Source organism: Suricata suricatta, chromosome 3 (assembly GCF_006229205.1).
Source record: "Suricata suricatta isolate VVHF042 chromosome 3, meerkat_22Aug2017_6uvM2_HiC, whole genome shotgun sequence".
Taxonomy (NCBI): Eukaryota; Metazoa; Chordata; class Mammalia; order Carnivora; family Herpestidae; genus Suricata; species Suricata suricatta.
Genome location: NC_043702.1, coordinates 135,749,270 through 135,776,094, shown reverse-complemented (window position 1 = coordinate 135,776,094; position 26,825 = coordinate 135,749,270). Strand labels below are relative to the sequence as shown.

Genomic DNA, 26,825 nt, shown 5'->3' with positions numbered 1-26,825 from the left:
GATATTTCTGGTTTATACATCTGGACTGAGATTGGGACTACCTCAAGCTCATGTTTTTGGGAATAATCATAAGTTGGCTTTTGGAGATTTTTGAGTTTGATGTGCCTTTGAGGTTTTTGAATAAGCATTTTGATATGTGAATTAGCAGAGATAAGATCTGGACTAGAGTTTTGGCAGTCATTGGCATATACGCACATGGTATTTGAAGCCTTGGGCATGGTGACCTCACCCAGAATATAATGTTTGAAGAGAAAAGAGCCCATGGTCAAACCTGCTTGAACCTCTAGATTTAAAATAGAAGGGCTAGCTAGCAGAGGCGATTAAGAACCAGAGAGGAGGTGGGAAATCAGAGTGTAGTATATGGAAGCCAAGGGAAAGGAGTGTTTCAAGAGAGTAGTCAACTGTGATGCATGCTACCAAGGGGCCAAGCATGATGGGGACTTTTTATTAGAAAATGCCCAGTAGATTGAGAGATCTTTGGTGATTTTAATGAGCTCTGTTATGGAGAACTGGAGGGTGCCAGCCACCCCGGAATTGTTGAAGAGTGAATGAAAAGTATCTATAAATGGAGACTGAGTGCATTCAATTAACTTTTTTGAGAAGTTTGTAAAGGAAAAAGAGAGCAGTAGTAGAAGAGGGTGCTGGATTGAGAGACTCTTGTATGTGTTTTAAGTAAGAAGACTTGTTTAACTATAAGTGCTGATAGGAAGAATCTTTGAGAGAGGAGGGCACTAGAGATATACATGAGGGAAAATGTAATTGGTGGTTGAAGTTTCTTGTAAGACCTGGAGGTGGGGAGATCTTAAAACAAATGAAGTATTTTTATGGCTCCTTTCCCCTAAAAGTTACTTTTTTTGTTCTTTTCCTATTCTCTTTATGAATTATTAGCCTGCATGGTAAGTGAGGAAGTTAAATGGTAAATATAATTCTTTAAAATTTCTTGGCTATTGTTAGTTTTCTCTGAGCCTTTGTGCCTCTTTTATGACATGAGTATTTGGGTGATACTTTGAAGTAAGGATCCTTTATTTGCTTTAAAAAAGTAAATAATTTTTTTTAAGTTGCACACTTATTTGAGATAAGGTGCTCCTGCCTTTTATACATATCATCTTTTTGGGGCGCCTGGGTGGCTCAGTCGGTTGAGCGTCCGGCTTTGGCTCAGGTCATGATCTCACGGTACATGGGTTCGAGCTGCATGTCAGGCTCTGTGCTGACTGCTAGCCCAGAGCCTGGAGCCTGCTTCAGATTCTGTGTCTCTTTCTCTCTCTGCCCCTCCCCTGTTCATGCTCTGTCTCTCAAAAAGAAATAAACGTAAAAAAAAAAAATTCTATGTATCATCTTTTTTTAAAAATGGTTCTCTGTAGAGTTTTTTTTTTTAAGTTTTTATTTATTTATTTTGAGAGAGAGAGACAGAGCACGTACTCGTGCACAGGAGTGCACAGTGGGGGGAGGGGCAGAGAGAGATGTGGGGCTCAAATTCACTGAACTGAACCATCAGATCATGACCAGAGTTGAAATCAAAAGTCAGGGTGCTCATCCCACTGTGACACCCAGGTGCTTCTTTATATATATCATCTTAACCAGATTTTTAAAAAATCATTTTTATAGCCTTAGTGAAATTTTATTTGTTTTTTATTGGAAAATTAGAGACATCCTTAGCTAACTTTTGGAACATGATTATTGTTTTAAGTTTTTTATATTTTATGTATTATAAATAAAACCATGTCAAATATTGTTTCTTTTTTAGTCGTCATGATATTTGACTTTACTCTGAACAAAACAGTATTGTTCACTTAGGCTTTGACTTTTGCATGAAACAACTTGTTTCTCTAAAAGATGCCTGTTAAACTCATTGTAAAATGGCCACTAGAATGAGACTCCTGAGTCACATAAATGAGTAATAAAAGTATTCTTAAAGTTTTCTGAAAAGTGCAATAGAGTGATATAGATTCTATGTTATTTCTCAAAACTGTGGTCATAGGAGTAGCCAATAATTGATCCTTTAAAAACAAATCATGTTGAGGACCCCACATGGTCTTGTTCCTTTCCTTCTCTAGATTCATTTCTTGACATTTGTCCTTTTCAACTCATGGGACTTTTTGGTTTCTTAAAGTGTGTCATGTCTTTTTTGTTTCAGGGCTGTTCCACTTACTGTTCTTACTGCCTGAAAAGTTCTTCCATGCGTCCCTGTGTTCATCCTTTAGGTCTTAGATTTAATGACACTTTCCTCTTCACTTCTCAGATTAGATGAATTTCCTTCTGCTACGTGCTTCTGTGGCATTTCCATTTTTTCCCCTTATTTTCATCTAATTTATAATCTTTTTGAATATCAACTTTCTGAATAAATCTTTAGATTTCTTTAATTGGTGACTCACTGTTATCTCCCATCTGCTTAGCCCTTTTCATTTCTACTATATTCATGGCACTCAGCAAACAGTAAACATTAAATGGATGGCATGGGTTGGACTGGGGAAAAGGTTTTTCACGAGTGTGGAAGAGTACAGTCTGATGCAATACCAAGGAGTTTGCTAAAATCTCTTACCTGCCCTGTTTAGAAGGGAGGACAATAAATAAAATAAAACGTTTTATCCATAAACCTTTGTGAGCAAGCCCTGTCCCCCTGTTCTTTGGTGTGAGTTTGATAAGAGTCAGGACATACCGGTTCAATGAGCATTCTCAGAAGAAGTTAAAGTGCATTGAAGTTTATGGAGCAGAGATTCCATTTGAGGTAGGAACTGAGGATAGAATTTAGGAAAGTCAAGTGCCTCTTGATGAAATTTTTAGAGTATAGGGGATTATGTTATAGATGGTAGCTGAATATGAATATTATGCGAGGCATTATGTGAATGTCTGTTAGCGGTTTGAGAGCGAGCGAGCGAGCAAGCTCTAGATTTAATTTCCAGAGCTGACACTGAATGACCTTGGACTGTTTCCATAGTCTGTCTGATACTGTTTCTTCATCAGTGAAATGGATATATGAACAGTTTTTTCCACAGTTTAAAAACTTCATTTATATAAAAACCTCATTCATTTTTAAAGGCATTAACAACAGAAAGAAAAACAGAAAAGGTATGGAGCTGAAGATCTGCCCTTTAGTAGTGTTCGGTGGGGAGGTGGGATTTTTGGTTCTCTGGGATTGAATGCTTCGTGTTTTTATAAACAAAAATGAAAAAAACAAAGGTCCCTCAAAGCCCATGTCTGTTCTATTATGCATACCCCACTGAGAAAAAGAGCACCGGGAAGAAAACAGAAGAGGACAAGAGAAACCCAGGAGTGGAGCCAGGTCCAGATGGGGGCAGTTTCCCCTGTGCAGTATGTTCTTAGGGTCACTGAGAAGAAGAGGCTCCTTTCTGCCAGGAGTGGGAAGAAATGAGGGTGGGTGGTGGAAAAGGGTAAGTCAGGGATCTTAATGCATAGGGGAAAGGGAAGGAGGGTGATGCGTTGTGCACTTTTCTCCTACCCCATAGCCTCAGTATATAAGAAGAAGGGGGAGAGAGAAGCATAAAGATTTCCAGCTGCATTGGACAGAGTTTTAGATTAAGGGGAGGAGTAAAAGGCAAATAAGGAAAAGGACTGTGGGTTGTGATGGAGACTTAGTCCTTGGCCCACATAGGAGGAACAGAGAAAATGGTAACCATGATTATTAACTATTAACTGCCTTCATGGTCACCCCCGAATAGAGGTCTGTAATTCTAGCTTCTGGTTTAAAGGTATTTTTTGTTTTTTAGTGTTCTGGAACTTCGGAAAAAGAGATGGTCTCGGGTGGTTGGGGAGTAGGATTGGTTCTGTCCACAGATGCTCATCTTTATGTAATCAGCAGTGGTTTGGGAGGCTTGGGGCTTCAAAGAGTAGAATTGAAATAACCTTTATAGAGCTGTAGTTCTCAAAGCTGACATGGGATTGGGATTCCTGTGGACCTTTAAAAATACAGGCTTTTGACCTCTTCACAGATCCACTGATTCAGAAACTCTTGGGGGTGGGACCTCAGCATCTCCGTTTTTTTTTTAATAGTTTATTGTCAAATTGGTTTCCATACAACACCCAGTGCTCTTCCCCACAAGTGCCCTCCTCCATCACCACCACCTCTTTTCCGCCTCCCCCTTCCCCTTCAACCCTGTTTGTTTTCAGCATTCAATAGTCTCTCAAGTTTTGCGTCCCTCTCTCTCCCCAGCTCTCTTTCCCTCTTCCCCTCCCCCTGGTCCTCCATTAGGTTTCTCCTGTTCTCCTGTTAGACCTAGGAGTGCAAACATATGGTATCTGTCCTTCTCTGCCTGACTTATTTCACTTAGCATGATACCCTCGAGGTCCATCCACTTTCCTACAAATGGCCATAGGTCATTCTTTCTCATTGCCATGTAGTACTCCATCATGTATATATACCACATCTTCTTGATCCACTCATCAGGTGATGGACATTTAGGCTCTTTCCATGTTTTGGCTCTTGTTGACAGTGCTGCATGAACATTGGGGTACGTGTGCTCCTATGCATCTGTTTCTAATGTTAACCAGGTGAGCTGCTAGAGCAGGCTCGGAGACCAGAACTCTGCAGCTGCTTGGAGGAAGGCTTTCTGTGGCTGCTTCGAAAATCTCTTGCAGCAGGAATGATTGGGAGTGTATGTATGGGCTATTTGGGAGAGAGTTATCTTTAAAAATATATTTTTAATGTTTATTTGTTTTTGAGAGAGACAGAGATAGAGCATGAGTGGGGGAGGGGCAGAGAGAGAGGGAAACACAGAATCCAAAGCAGGCTCCAGGCTCTGAGCTGTTAGCACAGAGCCTGACGCAGGGCTCGGGTTCACAAACCCTGAGATCATGACGTGAGCTGAAGTTGGATGCTTGGCTGAGTGAGCCACCCACTTGCCCCGAGAATTATCTTTATAGGCTTAAAAACTACCTGCAGAGGTTAAGAGGGAATCATGATTTTAAAAGCCATTTAAATACAAAGGATGTTTTCTGTGTGTCCCTATTTGCTATGGATTCAACACTAGTTATGATGACTTTATGAGTAAAGGTGCCTGTTATACTGGCCTGTTAAGACTAATATTTTATACATTATCCTTAATACCAGTTCATATCATGTGCCCACATTTTTTAAAGGAGCCAAGTGTATTATCATAATATATTTAAATAAATATGTATTTGTGTGTGTATGTGTGTGTGTGTGTGTGGTATATCTCATTCATTGTGGTTAGGGTCTTTTTGGGTTTTGAGAGAAATTTTCTGTAAATCTGTAGATTTATTCATGGAAGTAATGCCTTTTAGATTTAGAAAATTAATCATAAACATGTATAAATATGAACAGTAAATATAAAAATAGGAAAATTATAGTTAAGGAGAGGAGAGGAAGTCAGATATGAGATTAATATGGAAAACAGAAGAGGGAAAAATGTCATAGAAAATGAGAGGTAAATAGGGTAAAAAAGGAAAATATAACATTTGAAGAGAATATAACATTTAATTTTCAGGGAATGAATATAAATGTTTCTCTAATTTTAAGTGAACTTTTCTTAAGTAAGAATGTACTAATGAGTTAAAGAACCAGAGATGATAACAAAGTATCAGGAAATCCACCTTGGCCTTCAGCTCACTTTAGCCTGTAGGATTTTAGAAGGAATGGTATAGCATGGGTTTTAGGAGAAAGAATACATTGTTTACTGATTGAGTTAATTGAATATAATCTAGGACAGTGTACCTAGATCTAATTCCAGTTATTTCAATTTTTACGTTAGGATTCCAGCTTCTTACTGTCTGTTAGAGACCCTTGGCATCTTGGAATCTGTGTTACTGGGTTTTGTTGGAAGTCAGATAGAGTTAAGGTCTCTGGAGGATGGCATTCCGCAATATCTCCAGACTTCCAGAGCCAGGGAACTTGATTGCTAACTGTATTCTCAACAAGATAGATTTGTTTGCCAAGTTGTAGCCTGGTAGTTAATGGTACACACCTCTCTTAATTACCACAGAGAATCTGTTCTGACGGGGTCACACTGTTCCCCTCTGAGAAACACTAAAACTTTATATGAGGTTGAAGCCATATGTCTAGTAGTTAATTTTTGCCCTGGGTGAGTAGCTGGGAGAAATGTCTTCCCTTTCTGAGTAGTTTCTGATGTTCGCTGACTCTAGATAGTAATGTTTTACTGCTCATTACATTGTTCATGTCCAGAGTGAATAACTGAACCTCCAGTGCAGTTTATACATAGTTCTTGAACTTTTTTTTGAACTATACAAAAGTTTTTGAACTTTTTTTTGCCTAATCATAGCAAGGCTTTTACTTGAACAAGTAAATACAGAGCAAAAGCATTATCTTTTTCTCCAGCCGTCTGATTCATTGCACATTAATGATGATATGCTTTTATCAAATGACTTCCATTCTTTCCATGGCATCATACATTTAGTTTCTTATATGGTCACTTGTAACCCTCTTCTTTACACTATTATCAGCAAGGTCAGTTATGCTTTTTGTGTATGTGGTCTGTATAGTTTATTTTACCAGGTATTATAGGCTACTTGCAAAATAGTATGCGAGTTTCACTCTCTTGTTCTTTCTTTTGTACCTGGCTTACTAGCCTAGTGATGTATGTTGTGTTCCTCTTTCTTTCTTATGAGTTTTCTAGCCTGGGTTTTTAAAACATCTCTTCTGCTTCTGTGATCATGTTTATTGTTGCTGCTGTTGATTTACCCCTCTCCCTTCCCTGTTTGTCTTTTCACTGGCAGTCTTGCTCTGATCCCTCTACTATTTCTGTTTAAGTTGAGATCATAACAGCTTTCAACATTGCCATTTGCTTTTCTGTTCATGGAAGGTCTCTGTTGATAGGAAGGTAAGTAAGAAGACATAATCCTTAAGATGCCTGCAACCTTGTGGAGAGACTGATACGGCTGCTATTTGTAGCTTTATTATATAACTTAGCACATTGTATATTTGTTTTTATGTGTGCCTTCACTAGATTGTGAGCATTAAGTGCTTAAGGAATGTTCATTGAATGAATGAATGAATGAATGATGTGTATGTGTGTATAATGATAAGGGCTCTGAACAAAGTTAACTGAGTGCTTTTGAGGAAACAGGTGAAGTAGTAGTACTGTTAAGGAACAGTTGGGAAAGATTTGTACTAGATGACATTAATATTTGGACTTGTAGGATATTACTACCCAAGAAAATGTAGGAAAAGAAGATACGGTGGTAAATTTCTGGATGTTTAGAAAATGCATTCTAGATACGGCATTTTGACAGGAACAATTGGTGTACAGTGAAGATAGCAAGGAGGCTAAGAGAAATTAAGGTTGTGAAGGATTCCAGGTTCCATCATGCTAAGGAATCTGGAATTTTATCCCATAGGTGATAGTCATTGAAGAGTTTTAGAAGCAGAGTTGCTAGGTTCTTTTTTTAGAAAGATAATTATGATTGTGATATGGAAAATAGATTAGGAGCAGAATAATTTAGGAAGCTTTTACCATAATTTGGGCTAAAGATAATTTTTTGAACAGAGGCGAGGGGAAGAGAGGGAGAGGGAGAGAGAGGTTAGAAATATCTTAATTTTTTTCAGCAGCTTTATGGAGGCGTATTTTATGTATCATAACAGAAATGTCTTAAAGATAGTATTGACTTGGTAACTCAGCAAATGTTGGTGAAGGAGAGGCAGTAATGTCCCAGATGAACTGGATGCGTGACAACCCCATTTGCTAAGAGAAAAAGAAGAAACTATTTTGAAGATCAGCAATAATGAATTTCGTTCTGAACTTGATAAATTTGAAATTCCAGTGTGATTTGGAGATGGACTGTCTATAGACTGAGAACTTGGGTCTAGAGTTCAGAGATAGACATAGGACAGAAATAAGATGTTTAGGAAGTGGTTGAAAGTGTGTGAGATTGCCAGGGAAGGAGAGGCTAGGAAAGAAGAGCTTTGGGAATGGAACCTTTTGAAATGCTACCATTGATGAATTGGGCAAAAGTAGAGAAGCCATCAGTTAAGGGGGGAAAAATATCAAGAGGATAAGGAAAATAGGACAGGTATGTTTTACTGATTCCAAGAGTAATGAGTATTTCAAGATGAAAGCTTAAAAACCCAAATGTGGTAGTGTTATACCCATCTGGAAAATTATGTCATATAGACTATATACACACCCAGATATACGTATATACTTAGTTTTAATTATTTTTCCACTTTATCTTCATAAAAACAAACGTGGGTCAGGAAAAATAAATTTTTAGACTTTAGAAAGTATGGACTTTTTAGTTGAAGAACTGTTTATAAGAAAATGAATTTGAAGAACAAAGGCTAAATTTTATCAATGGATTAAAAAAATGTTTTCTGGTGACCAGAGATAACCCTCTCTCAAAAGAATTGTCATAGACATTGTCACTGAAATTTTCTGTATTTTCTCTCTCTCTCTCTCTCTCTCTCTCTCTCTCTCTTTCTCTAATGTTTGGTTATTTTTGTAAGAGTGACAGATAGAGCACAAGCAGGGGAGGGGCAGAGAGAGAGGGAGACACAGAATCTGAAGCAGGCTCCAGGCCCTGAGCTGTCAGCACAGAGCCCCACACGGGGCTCGAACTCATGAACTGTGTGAGATCATGACATAAGCTGAAGTCGGACACTTATCCGACTGAGCCACCCAGGCACCCCTGTTAACATTTTAATAGTTGGCTAGACCAAAAGTATCTTTATGAGAAAGTAAAATGAGTTACTTTTTTGATCTACATTGGCATCTCTGGATGGGAGTTTTTGTGGTTGGAAACATTTAAACTATTTGTATATGTGTTAATTTTAGTTTTTCTATCTGCCTTGTCTATTTTTATTTTTTAATCTTATTATTTTTTAATGTTTTACTTATTTTTGAGAGAGCGAGCGAGCAGGGGAGGGGTAGAGAGAGGGAAACACAGAATCCAAAGCAGGAGCTCTGAGCTGTCAGCACAGAGCCTGACGTAGGGCTCGAACCCAAGAAACGTGAGATCATGGCCTTAACTGAAGTCAGATGCTTAACCAACTGAGCCACCCATTTATTTTTATTTTTATTTATTTTAAATGTTTTATTTATCTTTTGAGAGAGAGAATACAAACAGGGCAGGGACAGAGAGACAGAAGGGAGACAGAGGATCTGAAGTGGGCTCCAGGTTCTGAGCTGTCAGCGCAAAGTCTGAGGTGTGTCTCAAACTCACAAACCATGGGATCACCCAGGCACCCCACAAAATAATTCTATATTGATAAGAAAATCTGACTATTATTAAGCTGTTTAGTCAGCATAAGCAGATCATGATCTTTCTCTTTGAGTCATGGTATAATCTTTTTATCTTTTTTTTTTTTTTTTTTTTTTTTACTGTGCTAACATATATACTACTGGGGCACCTGGGTGGCTCAGTCAGTTAAACGTCCAACTTGGGCTTGGGCCATGATCTCATGGCTTGTGAGTTCAAGCCCCATGTCTCACTCTGTGATGACAGTTCAGAGCTGGGAGACTGCTTTGGATTCTGTGTCTTCCTCTTTATTTGGTCCAAACCGACTTGGTCTCTCTCTCTCTCTCTCTCTCCAAAAAAAAAAAAATATTTTTAAAATACATGATGTAAAATGTACCATCTTAACCATTTTTAGTGTATAATTTAGTATTAAGTGCACTTATAGCATTGTGCAGCCGTCATCACCATCCATGTCCAAAACTCTTTCCATCTTGCAAAACTGAAATTCTATACCCATTAAATAATAGCTCCCCATTTCTCGCTTTCTCAGCTCCTGGCAACCACGATTTTACTTTTTGTCTCTATGATTTTGACTACTCTAGGTACCTTATATACATGGAATCATATAGTATTCATCTTTTTAACTGGCCCACTTCATTTAGCTGTTTTCAGAGCTCATCTGTATTATAGAATATGTCAAAATTGCCCCTTGTTTTAAAAAAAATTTTAAATATTCATCTTTGAGAGAGAGAGGGAGGGAGGGAGAGAAAGAGAAAAGATGGGGCACAGAGAAAGGGAGAAGGAGAGAGAATCCCAAGCAGGCTCTGCATGGAGACCAACATAGGGCTTAAACTCACAAATCGTGAGGTGATGACCTAGCTGAAATCAAGATTCAGATGCTTAACTGAGCTACCCAGGTGCCTCTTACTTTTTTGAGCGGCTGCCATACTGTTTTCCACAGAGGTTATATCATTTGACATTCCCACAAATAGTACACAAGAGTTCCAGTTTCTCCACATCAACACTTATAATTATTTGTTGTTGTTGGCATTTTTGGTATCGCCATCCTAGTTGGTGTGAAGTAGTCATGGTAGACTTTTGAATGATTTAGTTTTCTGAAGAAAAATAAGGTTACTCAATTATCAGTGACTCTTAACAGGGCATAAAGATAATTTTTAGAGTTGACAAAATCCTTTTCTGACATTCATGAACGTTACGATAAATGATAGTATTTTCCTTTGCAAATATGATAATATTGATGTTATTGATGTTGAATGTTGATATTATTGATGTTGAATGCCGATGATTTGATTGCAGGTAAATTGGCAGGATGAGGAGCAGCAAATCAAAAGAGGTGCCTTTATCGAATCCAAGGAACTCTCAAAGCAAGGATACTGTGCAAGGTATGACCTGTTTCCTTTAAGTTGAACTTAATGCCTTGTTTAGGCATGTGTATAAAATTCTGGCCTAGTCAGTAAATGAAAATTATATAAACGCTTTGATTTATAAAAGATAGATAAATGTTTTGAATTCAGTTTCTTTTAAATATACAGGTGTCTCACCTTCAAAGGTGTCCTATGGTAAACTTTTTTTTATAAAGGAAAACAGTCTTTTTAAAAAAGAATCCATATATGTAAAATTAGTTTTACATAGTTTCCCAGAAATTCCGATAAATTCTGATTAATGTCAATAAGTGGTATAGTTTAGGTCCTAATATAGTTTTAGACCTCAATAGTGCACAGATAAGGAAAGGAAAAGTCTCACCAAACTCTTTTTTTTTTTTAATGATGCATTGGGGGTAACTTTAATTTAGGGCATGATATATTTTGAGGTACATTGACAAGCTAGAGTACATCTGAAGGAAGATTATGGGGTTTGTGAGGGGTCTGGAAATCATGTCACATAAGGAACATTTGGTGGAAATGAAATTTCCTAGAGAAAGTTTATCCTAGAGAAGGATGATTCAAGGAACTGTGTGGCCTTATGTTATCTGAAGGGCTGTTATCCGAAAGACTAGATTTTACCTTTGTTTCTATTGGTAGATTTAAGTCTAGAATATTTTTCTAATCTTTTCAGCTTCATAATGTGAAATATACTAAAATATAAAATTTTGTATCGGTTTAGGTCATTGGGACACATTGAGAGTACTGCTTGCTGTTGGGGGGGGGTGTGATGGGACTGAGTGGGGACGTCAGTCCAGTTGTCCTGAGGACCAGTGGAATCATGTCTAATACAGCTCTAACATACGCTAGGAAACTTGGCTTTATAGGCTGGGAAAAGAATCAACCTATACTGTTTTGGCTCAGTATAATAAAACATTTGCTGAGGAGTAGTTCTGCTTGATAAAATGGTTCTTGAAGTCAAGTGCATTTAGGAGCTGATTAAAATGCAGATTTTGAGGACTACTTCAGAGATTCTGATTCAGTAAATATCACTGTTTCCTAGCAGATACAACCATATCGTGGGATGCACTTTCTCAGAACAAGGCTGCAGTAAGTAGTTATCACTTCTATTTAATTTTCTGGTTTAAAATTGATTTCCTGTTATGGATGAATAGATTAAATTTTTTTCTTTAGTGCTTTTTGGATAGTAAAAAAAAAAAGTCAAAGATTTTGGTTAGGAGTTAAATACCATATATTACAAAATGAACATTACTGACAACTGCTAATAGTAAAGGGATGGATAATGGAAACATTACTTCAGGCATCAGGAACAGTAACGTAACACATAAAATATTAAAGTAATTTGTGCTGTTTATTCTCCTTTAATAAATTTGTTCATCTGGTATGTTGAAATGAAGATTTAAAACAAAATGCATTTGGGAATATAGGGCTATGTCTGTGTAGAAGGCTCAGAGTCAGAGAGGAAATGAAAGGAACCAATTTTTATTTAAATTCTGCTAACGTGTAGTGTGATATTGGTTTTAGGAGTAGAGTTTGGTGACTCCCCATTCATACAGCTTCTTTAATGGACTGTCAAGCTCCCTTTCTTGTGGCAATAGCAGGCTGTTTTCTGTCAGCAGTGTTGAAGAATGACTATGGGCAACTTTTTTTCATTTGTGTTCTGTCCAGTCTTGTCTACAGTTTAGGAACCCAGATTTGGCAAATTTGGTCCATAGTCCCTTCAAAGGAAGACTTTTTCCTTTTTCTTTTTTTATTTGCTGTCCAGAAAAATTACTCCCCTAATATGTCCTTTCTTTGTTTTCTTTTGTATTCTACCTGAATTTGAATCACTTATTTCCTCACTGTGTGAATATGGTATTTTTTTGTCCCCTGATCTTCTGAACTGGTTTGAAAATGCATCTGGAAAAGGTACTATAACCTAGATTTGGTCACAGTGTAGGGCCAAAGACAGCATTGTATGTATTCTCTCTTTCAAATGAGCATTATATATCTACAATGTAGGAATAGTTTTTGTCCCCACTTTAACTTAGAGTTACCCTGACTTAGAGCTGAACTGTCAATTGTCATTTTTCAAAACTATTGTGTTTTGAAAAATAACTTTTCTTTAAAGTTTACTTTTGAGAGAGAGAGATAGAGAGAGAGAGGGAGAAAACAAGCAGAGGTGGGGCAGAGAGAGAGGGGGAGAGAGAGAGAATCCCAAGCAGGCTCTGTACTGTCGGCACAGAGCCCGACGTGGGGCTTGAACCCACAAACTGTGAGATCATGATCTGAGCTGAAACCAAGAGTTGGGTGCTTAACTGACTGAGGCACCCAGGTGCCCCTAAAAATAACTTTTAAGGATGATAAAGGGCTTATAATATAAATGGGAGAAAAAGCCTGATAATAGAATATAAATGATTATTCCAATTTTGTGAGTACATTGTACCACAAAAGTTTGAAAGAAGATAAATCAGAATTTTACGCAGTGTTTAACTCTGTGTGGTGGAGTTTTGATGATTTTAATTTCATTTTTTATACCTTTTCTGTACTTTAAAAGCTTTTTCCTATAAGCATATAATTAGGGGGAAATGGTTTTTAAATAATTGAGAACATTGGTGGTCATACCAGAAGTTGACTTCTCCTGTAAATTGTGTGGAAACCTGAGTTCTATCTTGTGAATTTTGCCTTTTTTGTGAAACTTAGTTTATAGACCTAAGACTATTAAAAAGTTGTAGTTGTTTGAACAGTTCTAAAATTTTAGTCCATCTGAGTTTTTCTTTTCTAATTTTTCCACGAAAAATGCACAGGGTATGTACATAATGATGCACAACATATAATGTCAGAAAGTGTACTGTTTTAAAAAACAATTAAAAAAATAGGTCAACAAAACAAATAGAAACTCTCAGATATCCTCCAGAATCTTTTTTTTTTTTATTTTAAAAGATTTTTATTTATTTTTGAGAGAAGAGAGAGAGGGGAAGGAGCAGGGAAGGGCAGAGAGAAAGGGAGAGAGAGAGAATCCCAGGCAGGCTCCATGTTATCAGCACAGAACCCCCACGAGGGGCTCGATCTTACAAACTGAGAGATCATGACCTGAGCTGAAATCAAGAATCAGGTGCTCAACTGACTGAGCCACCCTGCTGCCCCTCTTAAGAATCTTTTTGATTTTTCTTGTCCGAATGTGGGCAGCATTGTACTACCTGTTACTATAGCTGAAGTAATAAATAGTAAAAAAACTAAAACTGCAAAAAGGCATTCCTGAATTTTTCCCACTTTAGAGAACGGTATTGGACAGTATAGTTTAAGTAGCTGTGTAAATCAGTAGTAGCTGGTTTACTACAGAATTAACCTGTTTGTTGTGATGGTGTTTAAACTTCAGCTGAGACACATTGAAAACAAGTTAGAAGTTGCCCCTACAAGTACAGCTGTGTTCGGCCCTGTCATGGACACCAAGAGATCTTCTGCAAGTGCTACCCGAAAAATAAGTAGGAAAGGTACGTGAGATGTTCCTTCCAGAAATACAAATATATTAAATCTTTGGCGGTTTGTTTCAATTTAATTTCCTTTTATAGTTCCATACATTTGCTTGCTCTCTTGTCAGGGACCGTATCTCATCAACATGTAGGCTTTTTGTCTTTGGTGCTGAGTGGTTATGAAGCAGCCTTACATTCAGTGACTACAGATGATTTTACCATCTTCTGTTGAGGGACATTAGCATCATTGCATCACCTTTGACAGTGATTCTTCCTTTGTTTTTCATGATCAGAATTTGACTTTAAGTCTTTGAGATATATCTATATTTTAAATTCACAGATATATCACTTGGAGATCTAGTTGATTTAATAAGTTTTACTTATTGTTTAGGGAATTAAACCATAATTGGAATTATCTGTCTCATAGATAAATTGACACAATGCCATTGCTTCCTCTGGTTACCTTTCATATATGTAATTGTGTGGTTTCTTAATTAGTGGACTAGGACCTGGAGGTTAGTACTTTCCATTTAAACTGTGTTTTTTTTTTTAAACCTCTGAGTCTGTTGAATTTTATTTGATAATTCTTTTTTTGAGTGAGAGCCTTTGACCAAAAGGAATTTTATATGTAGAATTTGTTGTGCATTTCCTTATTCAGAATACAGTTATTTCCTCTATAGATTGAGTGACTTGTAATAGTTTAACCTGAATGTTTTCTATACACTATCCAACTAGAGATGCCAGAAGTAATAGACAAGTTATTTACAGAAACACTACCCACATTCAGAGGCAGTCGTAGATTATATCGTATGTGCTTACGGATTTCCTCTTTCTACAGATGGGAGACACCTGGATGAGTCTTGGGTTCATGCTCCAGCCTCCAAATCTTGGAAATCACGAAAAGAGAAATCTCGCAGCCCTCTCAGAGTTACCACCCTGGAGAGCAACATAAGGAAAAATAACCGCGTGGAGTTTCGTGAACCTTTGGTTTCTTACAGGTTAGTGTTTAACAGTATATTATCAACTAGGATTAGCCTGTAATATTTACATTTAAGATTATAATTTATTTTCTGAGTTTTTAATAGCACTCTGGCTCTAGTATTATTACCGTTTTCATTTTCCACAAAGGTAAAGCAAAAATCTTGTATATGATGAAATACTGGCTTTCTACTCTTTCACAGATTAAATATTTAGGGAAAAGAAGTAGTGACCCCAGGCTACCACCATTGTAGTTTATGTTTCCTACAGACAAATTCTTCAGTCTCTGAAAGTATGGCTTTTTTTTTTAATATCTCAGATTAAGTGTTCTACATAATGAACTTTGTATAGCTTAGTTGTTTTCTCCTCCTCTTCCTCCTCCTCCTCCACATTTAATCAGTTACCTGAAATTTCTTTCCTATTGAGAATGTGAGTTGGTTTATTATTTTAATTTATTGCTAGTGGTTCCTATAAGCAACTATTGTCAGATATTCAGGATTGATGTATGAATTTTGATAGAATGGATAACATAAAATGATGTATATATTTTTTAGCTGATAATTTAGGATATTAAGTAGATAAAGTTATAGAATTTTATATTTGAGGAACATTTTACTAATGATATAGAAGTGTTAAAATGCTCTTAATATAGCAAACAGTAATAAATATTAAACAGTGGGCCTTATATTTCTTTGTTTCATTAACATTTTTAGTGTTGTAAAATGTCAACCAATAATCAAGGAGTTTCATGATGGTGCTACATACTATCATGTTTTTACTCTTAAATTTGAGATCAAGAATTTGGGAGATGGAGGTAGATCATGAGTTCATATCAGTCTATAATGTCAATATTTGATTTGATTCAGTTTTGAAATACCTAAGTGAAAATACTCAGTAGGCATTTGAAAATTTGGATAGAAATGTGTGTGGAAAGATCAGGGCTGGGAATATAAATTTGTGAGTTATCACAAGTATTGAAGCGATAAAGATGGTGATGGAAATATAAGGAGAAGACCAGGGAATTAATTTGGTGTAAAAGTTCATAGTTTAGTAAAAGGAGAAAGAAAAATGTGAAAAATAATCGGAGTTCAGAAGTCTTTAACCACACAAAAGCAACTTGTCTAGAAACATAATCACTATTGGAATTGAAACTAAGTTACTCTTTAGTCTTCCTGCAAAGAAGACTACTTGATATTTAAATTTTTATAAATTATGTATCTTTTAAGATAAGAAAAAAATACCTATAGGAAAGCTGTGAATAGAGCATCCTTCACCTGGCTGACTCCATTCATCACTTAAAACTTCTCTTTTAAAGCACCTTCTATATGAAACATTTCCAAATCTGTTTCCCTCCCATTCCATTCCCACAGCCTATTTAGCCCTTCCTGTATGCTTTTATCATACAATATAACTTCCTCTGTTATACGTGTTTTCATGTTGCTTTATATTTTGATTCCATATCTGTTACCATTAATTGTAAGGCTGTAAATCTATCTTATTGTCAAAGCATTAGCTTAATGCCTGTCATATGCTAAGTGTATTCTGTAAATATTTTTGCCTAACATTTATTATGAAAATTTTTGTATTTACAGAAAAGTTGAAAGAATTGCCCAATAAACACCCTTATATGTATTCAGTAAATATTTAATGAAAGAGTGAATGAAAACTGTAAAAATACTTTTTTCTTTTTCTAGTTGGGGGAAAGATCAATTGTCCTTCCCTTTTTAAGATTGTGACATGATATGTAAACTACTGTTTTATGCTTTATTTTATTCTTTACATATGCTAATTTTATACCTAAGTCGTTTAATCTATGAATTGTTGTGATTTGGTAAAGGTAGTGCAGATAACTGAATTTAGTCTTGATCTCTAGTGGAAGCTACAGGAGTCATTTCTCAGTCCCCATCTTGTTTAATAATCAACCACTCAGTACAGGGTCTGATGTTTTTTGGGTCATGGATTCCAATGAGAATTTGATGAAAGCTGCAGACTATCTCCGTAGGAAAATGCATATGCTCTTAGACTCACAATAGATATAATTACCATATTATGCTGTAACAGAGTTATGGCTTTAAGAATTTTTGTGGTATTTAGAGTTTTATGCCTCTACATGAAACATCTAGATCACTGCTACATAATAGAGCCGTTAATGGGAGCCAGACATGCAATTTAAATACTTTTACTAGTCACATACATAGACACATGAAGATGTTTTATGTTCTTTTTTTTGTTGTCATCCTAAGTCTTTAGAATCTGGTATATAATTTATATTGTAGCACATCTCCCATTGGGGCTAATCATATTTCAAGTGCTCAGTAGTCACGTGTATCTACTCTTCAGACATTGCAGATCCAAATTTTATAATTTTGTTGGGTATTTTTTCATAAATCATGTGCACTTGTTACTGCTGAGGCTTGTCTTCATTAACCTCACTTTCAATAAACTACTTCTGTTACTACAATATGACTTACTAGGATGATATATAAAATAAAAATAATCTCTGGAGGAAGACTTTTGCTAATGTTTTTAGGATAAATACTTTGGCTATGCCTGCTCACCTTGGCTTATTGAACAGTTTCCAGATTTGCTTTATATACATTGAAGCTACCAAAAAAAGTGATCTATGGTTTAGAGAGGTTTAACTTTACTTAACTACATTTATTTGGAGGAAAACATTTATTATACCTCCGCTTTATTTCTACTCCCAATCTATTTGTTAATTTGGTACATTATTTAGAAGTTACAAATACAAAATTTGAGTACTTATTTCCCCATACTTAAGATGTCATAGAGGAGTAAAATACATATTTTGGTAACAGGTGTCAAGTGAATATCCAAAGTCAGATTGTAATCCTATTTTCTGGGGTTCTTAAAGAAGTCTCTCCATACATGTTTTACATATTTCTTATTTTACATGTGCAGATTATGATTTAGATTATTTTCTATCTAACTTGATAGAGGTGACATTGAGCATTGAATCTTACTGTCAGTGATGGTTATTTTGTTATTTAACCTACTGGAATTTCTAGATTTTTAAAAAATCTTTAATGTTAGATTAGAGTTCTCCCTTCAGTTTGTATGACTGGTTTCAGTTTGGTTTTTGTACTCCTTGTTCAAAGCTTATTATTTTTTAATAATAGGGAAATCCATGGCACATCTTCCAATATAAGTCCTAGCCATCTAGAGTCAAAGCATGTATATTGTGTGGATGTTAATGAAGAAAAGCCTGAGAGTGGGAACCGGCCGATCTGCAATCGAGAGGAATGGAACACACCTTGCTGTGATTTTGACAGCTCTCAGTCATCTGCCATCAATGATACAGTGGTTAGGTTTTTAAATGATCGACCAGCAATTGATGCATTGCAAAATTCTGAATGTTTGATTAAGATGACAGGTCCTATGAGAACTGAGGAAGAAAAGCCTAGTAGAGCAAAAGGAAATGAGAAAGCTTCTGTAAGTAACATGGGCCATGATGTTGATCCAAAAGTGTTACGGATAACTGACTCTTCTCCGTCCTCTGCGAGTACTTGTAATTCCCAAAGGTTAGATATCTTAAAGCAGCGACAACATGATGTCAAACTGGAGAAACTCAAGGAGCGAATTAGGAAACAGTGGGAACACTCGGAAGAAACAAATGGCCGGGGCCAGAATCTGGGTCATACTGACCATCCAGTAATGGTTGTTAACGTTGATAACTCAGTGACAGCGAAAGTCAGGAAAGTGGCAACAGCACCACCTGCTCCAACATACAAAGGTTTGTAATGAGTCTTTGTATCTTTCTCTCTTCCTGCCTTCTTGTCCCCATTCTCCCTAGGATGCATTTGAGTAGAGAGGATCATCTTTAGAACAGGGCGTGATTCTCAGATCAAATTCTTGAGAAATTAATTCAAGATGGGGGTTAAAAATACAAATTCCTGGATGCTACACTGGACCTAAATCAGAATTTCTGGGTATAGAGTCCAGAATTAGAATTTTAAACAAGTCCCTCAGGAGACTAAGAACCCCATCTGAATAGTTAATAAGTTGAACAAAAGAGAAAAGAAGAATTAGTATCATGAAAACTGCACAAATATTACTCTTATTCCACCATTATATTTGGATTGTTATTAAGAATTCTTTCAAAAGTAAATATTTAAAATTATAATTTAGTTAATTCTAGTTACATTTGGTTACAGAATATTTTGGCACTGATATTTCGATCCTGTTATTTTAAGCTTTGAGTTTTGACAGGGATTCTCTCCCCACCATGTTTGAGAAAACAAATATTTAAATCAGGATTCTATCAACATAGATTTTCATTGAGAAAATGCTTTCCTAAGAAAGTTTTTGTTTTGTAGTCAACTCAAGTTTTTAATATATGGAGGTTTTAAGGAGTTTATATTTTTATGTTCCTGAAATTATTTTCACAGGGTTATTCATGTGATGTTTTTAATAAAGAGTTGACTCATTGATCAGATTAGTCCATGTTAGATTTTTGTCATTAAAATCTGCTACCATAGCCTTTCTTTTGTGGACACTTTTCAAAGTTCAGTTTTTCTAGATAAGTGTATGAAGATCAAATTTTTCTGTTAATTTTAAGTTATTAACAAACAGGGCAATTTTTGCTATATAGTTAATTTTGTTTTGTATTTGTCTAACTTTTTTCTGATCATCTTTGAGTTTTTTGTAGTCCTAAGGTGGTCTTCTCCAGAATGAATTTTATATGTACAGTTAGAGCAATTATCAGTTTTATTTATTTTTATTTTTTTAATGTTTATTATTTATTTTTGGGAAAGAGAGATAGAGCGTGAGTGGGGGAGAGTGAGAGGGAGACACAGAATCTGAAGCAGGCTCCCGGCTTTGAGCTGTCAGCACAAAGCCTGACACGGAGCTTGAACCCATGAACCGTGAGATCATGACCTGAGCCAAAGTCGGACATTCAACCGACTGAACCACCCAGGCACCCCTAGAGCAATTATCAGTTTTGTTTTGTGTTGTTTATTATGTTTTGCTAATTATAATTCACTGTGAATTTGATAAAAGATGGATAATTTGCATTTTATTCCTGCTAATTTATGATAAAATTGTGAGAGTTCCCTTCCCTTTAGAATACTGAAAACTTGCTCTTGTTATTCAGGTTTGGTCTACTGTACTATTAATTAAATTATTTCATATCCTTCTAGTCACTTGTGCACAATGTAGTAATTGTCCACACTGTTGACAGAGCAAATACCAATGTTCTTGTTGGTCCTGAGATAGTGATTATCCAAAACTTTTGCTATATTAATGTCAGATCCATTAAATGAAGATTGTACATTTAAGGTGTGTTTATTCTAGAAATCAAAGTTTTGAAATTCCAAAAGTTACTTCAGTAAGACAAAGTTAAGATGGTCAACCTAAATCCATTTTTATTTAATAATTTACAAAAGTCTAAAAATAAAAAATAGAACAAAACAAAACAAACACAACTCAAAAGAACCTAAGTGAATATCTTAAAATCTTAACTTCCTCTTTGAGCTGGTGACTGGATTTCACATATACCTTTTACTTATTAATTTTTTAACCTGCCAGTTTTCATATAAAAATATTTTATAGGGGCAGTTGGGTGGCTCAGTCAGTTAAGTGTCTGACTCTTGATCTCTGCCTGAGTCTTAATCTTGGGTCGTGGATTTGAGTCCCACATTGGGCTCCCTGCTGGGAGTAAAGCCTACTTAAAAAAAATATATATGCTAATTTATGAACTATAGCATATATTTGTGAAATTATAACAATATGGTTTCCAGTGTCTTGAGCAATGGATTTTTCCCAACACTGAAAAACTATTTTTGTCAACACTTTGTCAGTGAAAATTAAAAGGATCTTAATATACTATATTCTAAAATGATATTTTACTTTCATTCGTTCAAAATTCAAAAGTGTCTACCAGAGAAAGCTCTTATGCTCCAACTACATGGTCCCCTTTCAGGAAATTACTTGTGTTAACAATTTGTATATTCTTCCAGAGTTAATTTTTACATACACAATTTCTTTCTCTTTTTGTGCAGTTGTCAGTATATTAAACCCATTCTAAACCTTGGTTTTTCATTTCTGTCTTTTATTTGTTTAAGTGTTTTGAGAGAGACACACAGTGTGAGTGGAGGAGGGGCAGAGAGACAGAGAGAGAGGAGACCATCCTAAGTAAGCCCCACACTGTCAGTGCAGAGCCTCATGCAGGCTTAAACTCAAAAACCATGGGACCATGACCTGAGCTGAAATCAAGAATCAGATGCTTAACCAACTGCGCCACTCAGGTGCCCCTGGTGTTTTTGTTTTTTTTTTTTTAATTTAAAGACATAGAAAGTGTTCTATGATTCTGCTTTAAAATTTCAACTAGTGAACACAAACAGTGTTTATGTGATTTTTGGCTTATACTTAGTTGTTTGTATACATTTTTCTTCCTGATGTAAATGCCCATGAAGTTTAAGACCTTATATTGATCATCCTTATTTTATTTCAGAGCCTAGGACAGTGTCTTGAACATAAGTGCACAGTAACTTTTGTATTCTAGTCAATAAATTAGTAGGGAAAAAAGGGACAAAGCATGGAAATACAGTCCTCTTGCCTGTCCTCAGGGGATCCTTTCCAGACCCCCCAGTGGATGTCTGAAACTGTACAGTACCAAACCCTATAAATACTATTTTTTCCCTACATATACTAATATACATACATACATACCTATGATAAAGTTTAATGTATAGATCATATATAATAACTATTAGCAAAAATAACTAGAACAATTATAACAGTACACTGTAATAAATGTTAAGTGAATGTAGTCTCTCTCAAAATCTTAAAAAAAATTTTTTAATGTTTTTATTTTTGATACAGAGAGAGACAGAGCATGAGAGGGGGAGGGGCAGAGAGAGAGAAGGCGACACAGAACTGGAAGCAGGCTCCAGGCTCTGAGCCAGCTGTTTGCACAGAGCCTGACGCGGGGCTCGAACCCACAAATGTGAGATCTGACCTGAGCCGAAGCCGGAGGGTTAACTGACTGAGCCACCCAGGCGCCCTTAAAAATTTTTAAGTTTTCCTTTAAGTTTAAAAATTTTTTAAAGTTTATTTATTGAGAGCAAGCTAGGGAGCGGCGGGGAGAGAAAGAGAATCTCAAGCAGGCTCCATATTGGCAGTGCAGAGCCTGACGCATGGCTTGAACTCAAAACCACGAGATCATGACCTGAGCCAAAATCTGGAGCCAGACATTTAACTGACTGAGCCGCTCAGGGGCCCCTCTCAAAATTGTTGTACTGCCCCTACTCACCCTTCTTGTGATGATAAAATCCCTGTGTGATGAGATGCAGTGAATGATACAGGCACTGTGACGTAGCCTTAGGCTCCTGTTGGCCTTCTGATCATTTGATCCTGGACCGTGGTTGACAGTGTGTAATGGAAGCTGCAGAAAACAAAGCAGTGGATAAGGATGACTATGGTAAAATCGGGGGACAGAAAAGGAAACTGGGGTAGACATTGCAGGCTTCTTAAAGCTAACTTCTAAATAAAAATGCAAATATAAAGAAAGGCTCCCACAGAACCCAATGTTTCCTGAGGAGGGAGGAGAAAAAATGATAGAGTTGGATGCAGAGAGATGGGGTGGGGCCGATGGTGATGAAAAGTTGAGAGAGAGATGTGCATGGGACTGCCACACTTTCTTATGACAAACTGTAGCCTGGGCACTACATTTATACATTTTTTCCTTGCAGAGGAAAAAGCTGAATAGATTAATTTCTATTAGACATGTAATTTCTTTTAGACATATAATTAGTTTACCAGTGCATTTTATTTAACACTTCTAGAGTGCTTTTATTAGTTTTTTACTCCAGTCTATTGTTTATATTGATTTAATTTTACAAATATTTATTGGGTGCCAATTCTTTGATAAGTAGAGATCATATGAAAATAGAAGTCTTTATACTACTCTGGTTATCATCCATATTCATCATTTTTATGATTTTATAAAATAACATTCCAAGATAAATTTGAAATAGGAAATCAGACTGTTAATCCCTAGGAAATAGCACATGTGTAATGTTTGTTGCAAAATTGAGCAAGTATGTTTTAAAGATCTGTTTTCTAGAATTTGGGTGCATTTTACTTGTGTAGATAGCAGTTTGTCGGCTTGTTCAGCCATAGGCAAAATCAGACAGATGGTAGCAATTAACGCCTGTCTTCAAAGAAAGAAGAATTAGTGTTCTCTTTCACTCCTGAGAAGAGTAGTTCTTTCTCTGAAATCCATAGTTTATGATTGACATTCTTTTATCATTTAATTTAGTGCTTCTCCATTTCTAGCCCTTTTGAAGAAATGGATATTGCTTCAACTCACTGAAGCTTACTTTCTTTAAACAGTATTTGTCAGCACATTATGTGGTAGCTAATTATGCATCCTTCTTTTTGAAGCATATAAAGCTGCTCACCACCTTTTGTTTTTAGTGAAACACAAATCAAAACCACAGTGAGATACCATTCACAACCACTAGGATGGCTGTAATAAGAAAGACAGACAATAACATGTGTTGGTGAGGACGTGGAGAAATTAGAACCCTCATGCATTGCTGGTGAGACTGTAAAATGGTACAGCTACTTTAGAAAACGGTTTGGCCATCCTCAAAAGTTAAACATGGAGATACGATATGACCCAGCAATTCAAACTCCTAGGTATAATACCCAAGGAAATTGAAAACATATGTCCACACAAAAACTTATACATGAATGTTCATAGCAACATTGTTAATATGAGCCAAAAAGTAGAAACAGTTCAAATACCCATCAACTGATAAATGGATAAATAAGTGATATATTCATGCAATGGAATATCATTCAACAATAAAAAAGAAGAAAGCTTTGATACATGTTACACAGTGACTGAAAACATGATGTTAATTGAAAGACGCCATACACAAAAGGCCACACATATATTGTGGGATTCTATTTATATGACATGTCTAGGATAAGCAAATCCATGGAGATGGAAGGTAGATTAGTAGATGGCCAGGGAATAGCATCATGGAGGAAATTAGATAGTGGTGACAAGTCCATAACTTTGTGTATATACTATACACAATTGAATTGTATTCTTTAAAAGAGTGAATTTTATGGTATGTTAATTATATCTCAGTTTTAAAAAGTATAACAAACAGCATTTACAAAGCAACTTTGATAAGAATGTTTTGTATTGTTGGTATATATCAGGCTTCAATCCTTCAGAGACCAAGATTCGAACACCTGACGGGAAAGTGTGGCAGGAGGCTGAATTTCAAAACATGAGTAGAGAACTGTATCGAGACTTAGCACTTCACTTTGCAGGTGAGAGTGGAGCTCTCTTAGATTTTGCATGTTTTATCATGTATGCTGTCTCACATTATATTTAAACCTAAAATTGTCACCAAAATAAAGGTATTTCCTTTTTTAACTTCATGGTATATGAAAGTAGTTGTGGTTTTAGTCATAAGGCTCTCTTAGCCTCTAGGCTCTGCTCCAGGATTAAAATTAGCATACATGGCTGATGAGACAGAAACTAGGCTATTTTTAACCTCAGAGACATTTCTGAGTCAGGCCTGTCTGATTTGAAGGAAACATAGCAGAGTCTAGTTGAAGTTTACCTCTACAAGACTGAGATCTTTGAGATGGTCAGTAATTTGGGCAGGCAGCAGATAAGATGATATGAACAGGGCAAAATACAGGAAGAAAAATCAGCATTATAGGAATGGAATACATTTAGAGAATTGAAAATAGGAGGAACTTAGGGAAGATTGAAGAGGGAAGTGGGAAGGTGATGTTGTAATGTTACAAGTTATGGGATACTTAGTGCAGTTTGGGGCAAGATGCTGCCTCGTAGTCTTCTGTCCTTTTTTACAGTTGTGGAAATGGAGGCTCACTGAGTAATTTTCCCAAGGTTGTAGATAAAGAGTAGTTGAGAATGGAAGCCAAAATTCAAACCCAGCTCTGGCTAAGTCTACAGCCTGAGATTTTTCTACCTTTAAGCCCTCATAGAGATTTTGCTAATAAATTTTGTGGTATTATGTGTCCAGTCCATTTTCCTAGTATTATTATTGGAACAATGTATTCAGGGTTTTTTTTCCTGAGGTGAAAAAGGAATATAATGTAATAGTTAAGAGTAAAAATTTTGGAATCAGCTTACAAGTGTTCAAATTTTTGCTTTGTCTCTCATTACTTATGTATACTACCTGTGTTTTCCTCATCTGTAAAAGAGGGATAATGTAATATACCTCCATAGGTCAGTATCTTTATAGACCAGTAGAATGATGTATGTTAATGAATTCTTTAGGAGGTCTCTCTGGGGGTGCCAAGGTGGTAGCAATTGGTTAAGTGTCTGACTCTTCATTTCGGCTCAAGTCATGATCTTGTGGTTTCATGACTTTGAGCCCCAGGTCAGGATCTGCACTGACCACTCGGAGCCTGCTTAGAATTCTCCCTCTCTCTCTGCCCCAACCCTGCCTGCACTTTCCCTGTCTGTCTCAAAATAAATAAACAAACTTTAGAAAAAAAAAAAAGGAGGTCTGTCTGTTGGCATCTGGGTGAGTCAGTCGGTTGAGCATCCAACTTTGGCTCAGGTTGTAGTCTCAGCATTTGTAAGTTACACCCTGCGTGGGGCTTGCTGCTGTCAGCGCAGAGCCCACTTCAGATTCTCTGTCCTCTCTTTCTGCCCCTCCACGGACTCATGTGCTCACTGTCTTTCTCTCTCAATCTTTCTCTCTCAAAAATAAAAGAAGTCTGTCTGTTAAGACTATCTTCTCGTTCATGGTGGTTGAACTCTGTCTATGCTTCTAGCTAGGACTGACTCGTCTACTTGTGTTTTAGGTTCTATTTACTCTTGTATATTTAAGGACATCACTTCATCCTTATTTCCTTTCTTTGGCATCATCCAAATTTCCCTCTCTACAAGGTCATGCCCATCAACAGACTGTTTGATAAAATGCTGTTATCTCAGCCATTGTAAAAGAACCCTGCTTTGCGCCCCCCCCCCCCGTCTTCAGTTATTGCGTCGTTTCTCTCCTATTTACGGCACAACTTCAGAAAGTTGCCTTATACTTATTGTCTCCAGCTTTCCTCCTCCCTTTCACTCTTAAATCCTTTGGTTTTTGCTCCAGGTTTCCTATGGATTGCTGATATCAAGATCATCAGTAACTTCCACATTGCTAAATCCAGTGTTTGATTCTCAGTTGTCATCTTGATCTCTCTGTGACATTAGACATATTACTTCTTTCTTGAAACACTTCACTTGACACCTAGGATTCCTTAAGTATTTGATTTTCCTCCTGAGTCTAGGTGCTCCTTTTCAGGTTTTGTTTTTTTCTTTTCTTTTCTTTTCTTTTCTTTTCTTTTCTTTTCTTTTCTTTTCTTTTCTTTTCTTTTCTTTTCTTCTCTTCTCTTCTCTTTTTTCTTTTCTTCTCTTTTCTTCTTTTCTCTTCTCTTTTCTTTCTTCCCTCCCCTCCCCTCCCCTCCCCTCCCCTCCCCTCTTCTTTTCTTCTCTTTTCTTTTCTTTTTTTTCTTTTTTTAAACCTAATTGACTCCCTGATTCCTGAGCATAGCCATACCCTGGTCTCAGTACTTGGGTCTGTCGTTCTTTCTTTTCTTTTCTCTTCCTCTCTCTCTCTCTTACTACCTCTACTACTGCTGCCGCTGCTGCTGTTTGTTTATGTGCACACTAGGCATGCTCATCTAGTCTCAGGGCTTCAGATATTTTCTGTCGCTGATGATTCCCAAATTTATGTCTCTGGCCCAGACTTCTCCTCTGGGCTAGACTTGTATCCAGCTGCTAACTCTGCATCTCCCTTTGGAGATATAGTGGATTTCC

The 26,825-nt window shown here is 36.5% G+C and overlaps 1 protein-coding gene across 3 annotated transcripts in view; it reads left to right on the top strand.

Moving 5' to 3' along the window:
• The window catches only part of CEP350 (centrosomal protein 350), a 145,928-nt gene that overhangs the window by 13,943 nt on the left and 105,160 nt on the right, over positions 1–26,825 (top strand). The window contains exons 2-7 of one of the 3 annotated variants that reach the window (XM_029935266.1): positions 10,483–10,568; positions 11,614–11,657; positions 13,927–14,041; positions 14,859–15,018; positions 18,139–18,752; positions 24,200–24,313. In XM_029935266.1, the coding sequence (XP_029791126.1) occupies positions 10,496–10,568; positions 11,614–11,657; positions 13,927–14,041; positions 14,859–15,018; positions 18,139–18,752; positions 24,200–24,313 (1,120 nt within the window). In that variant the 5' untranslated portion in view covers positions 10,483–10,495. Of the gene's footprint in view, positions 1–10,482; positions 10,569–11,610; positions 11,658–13,926; positions 14,042–14,858; positions 15,019–18,138; positions 18,753–24,199; positions 24,314–26,825 lie in introns of all 3 variants that reach the window. The other 2 variants (XM_029935265.1, XM_029935267.1) reach the window with 2 other exon arrangements.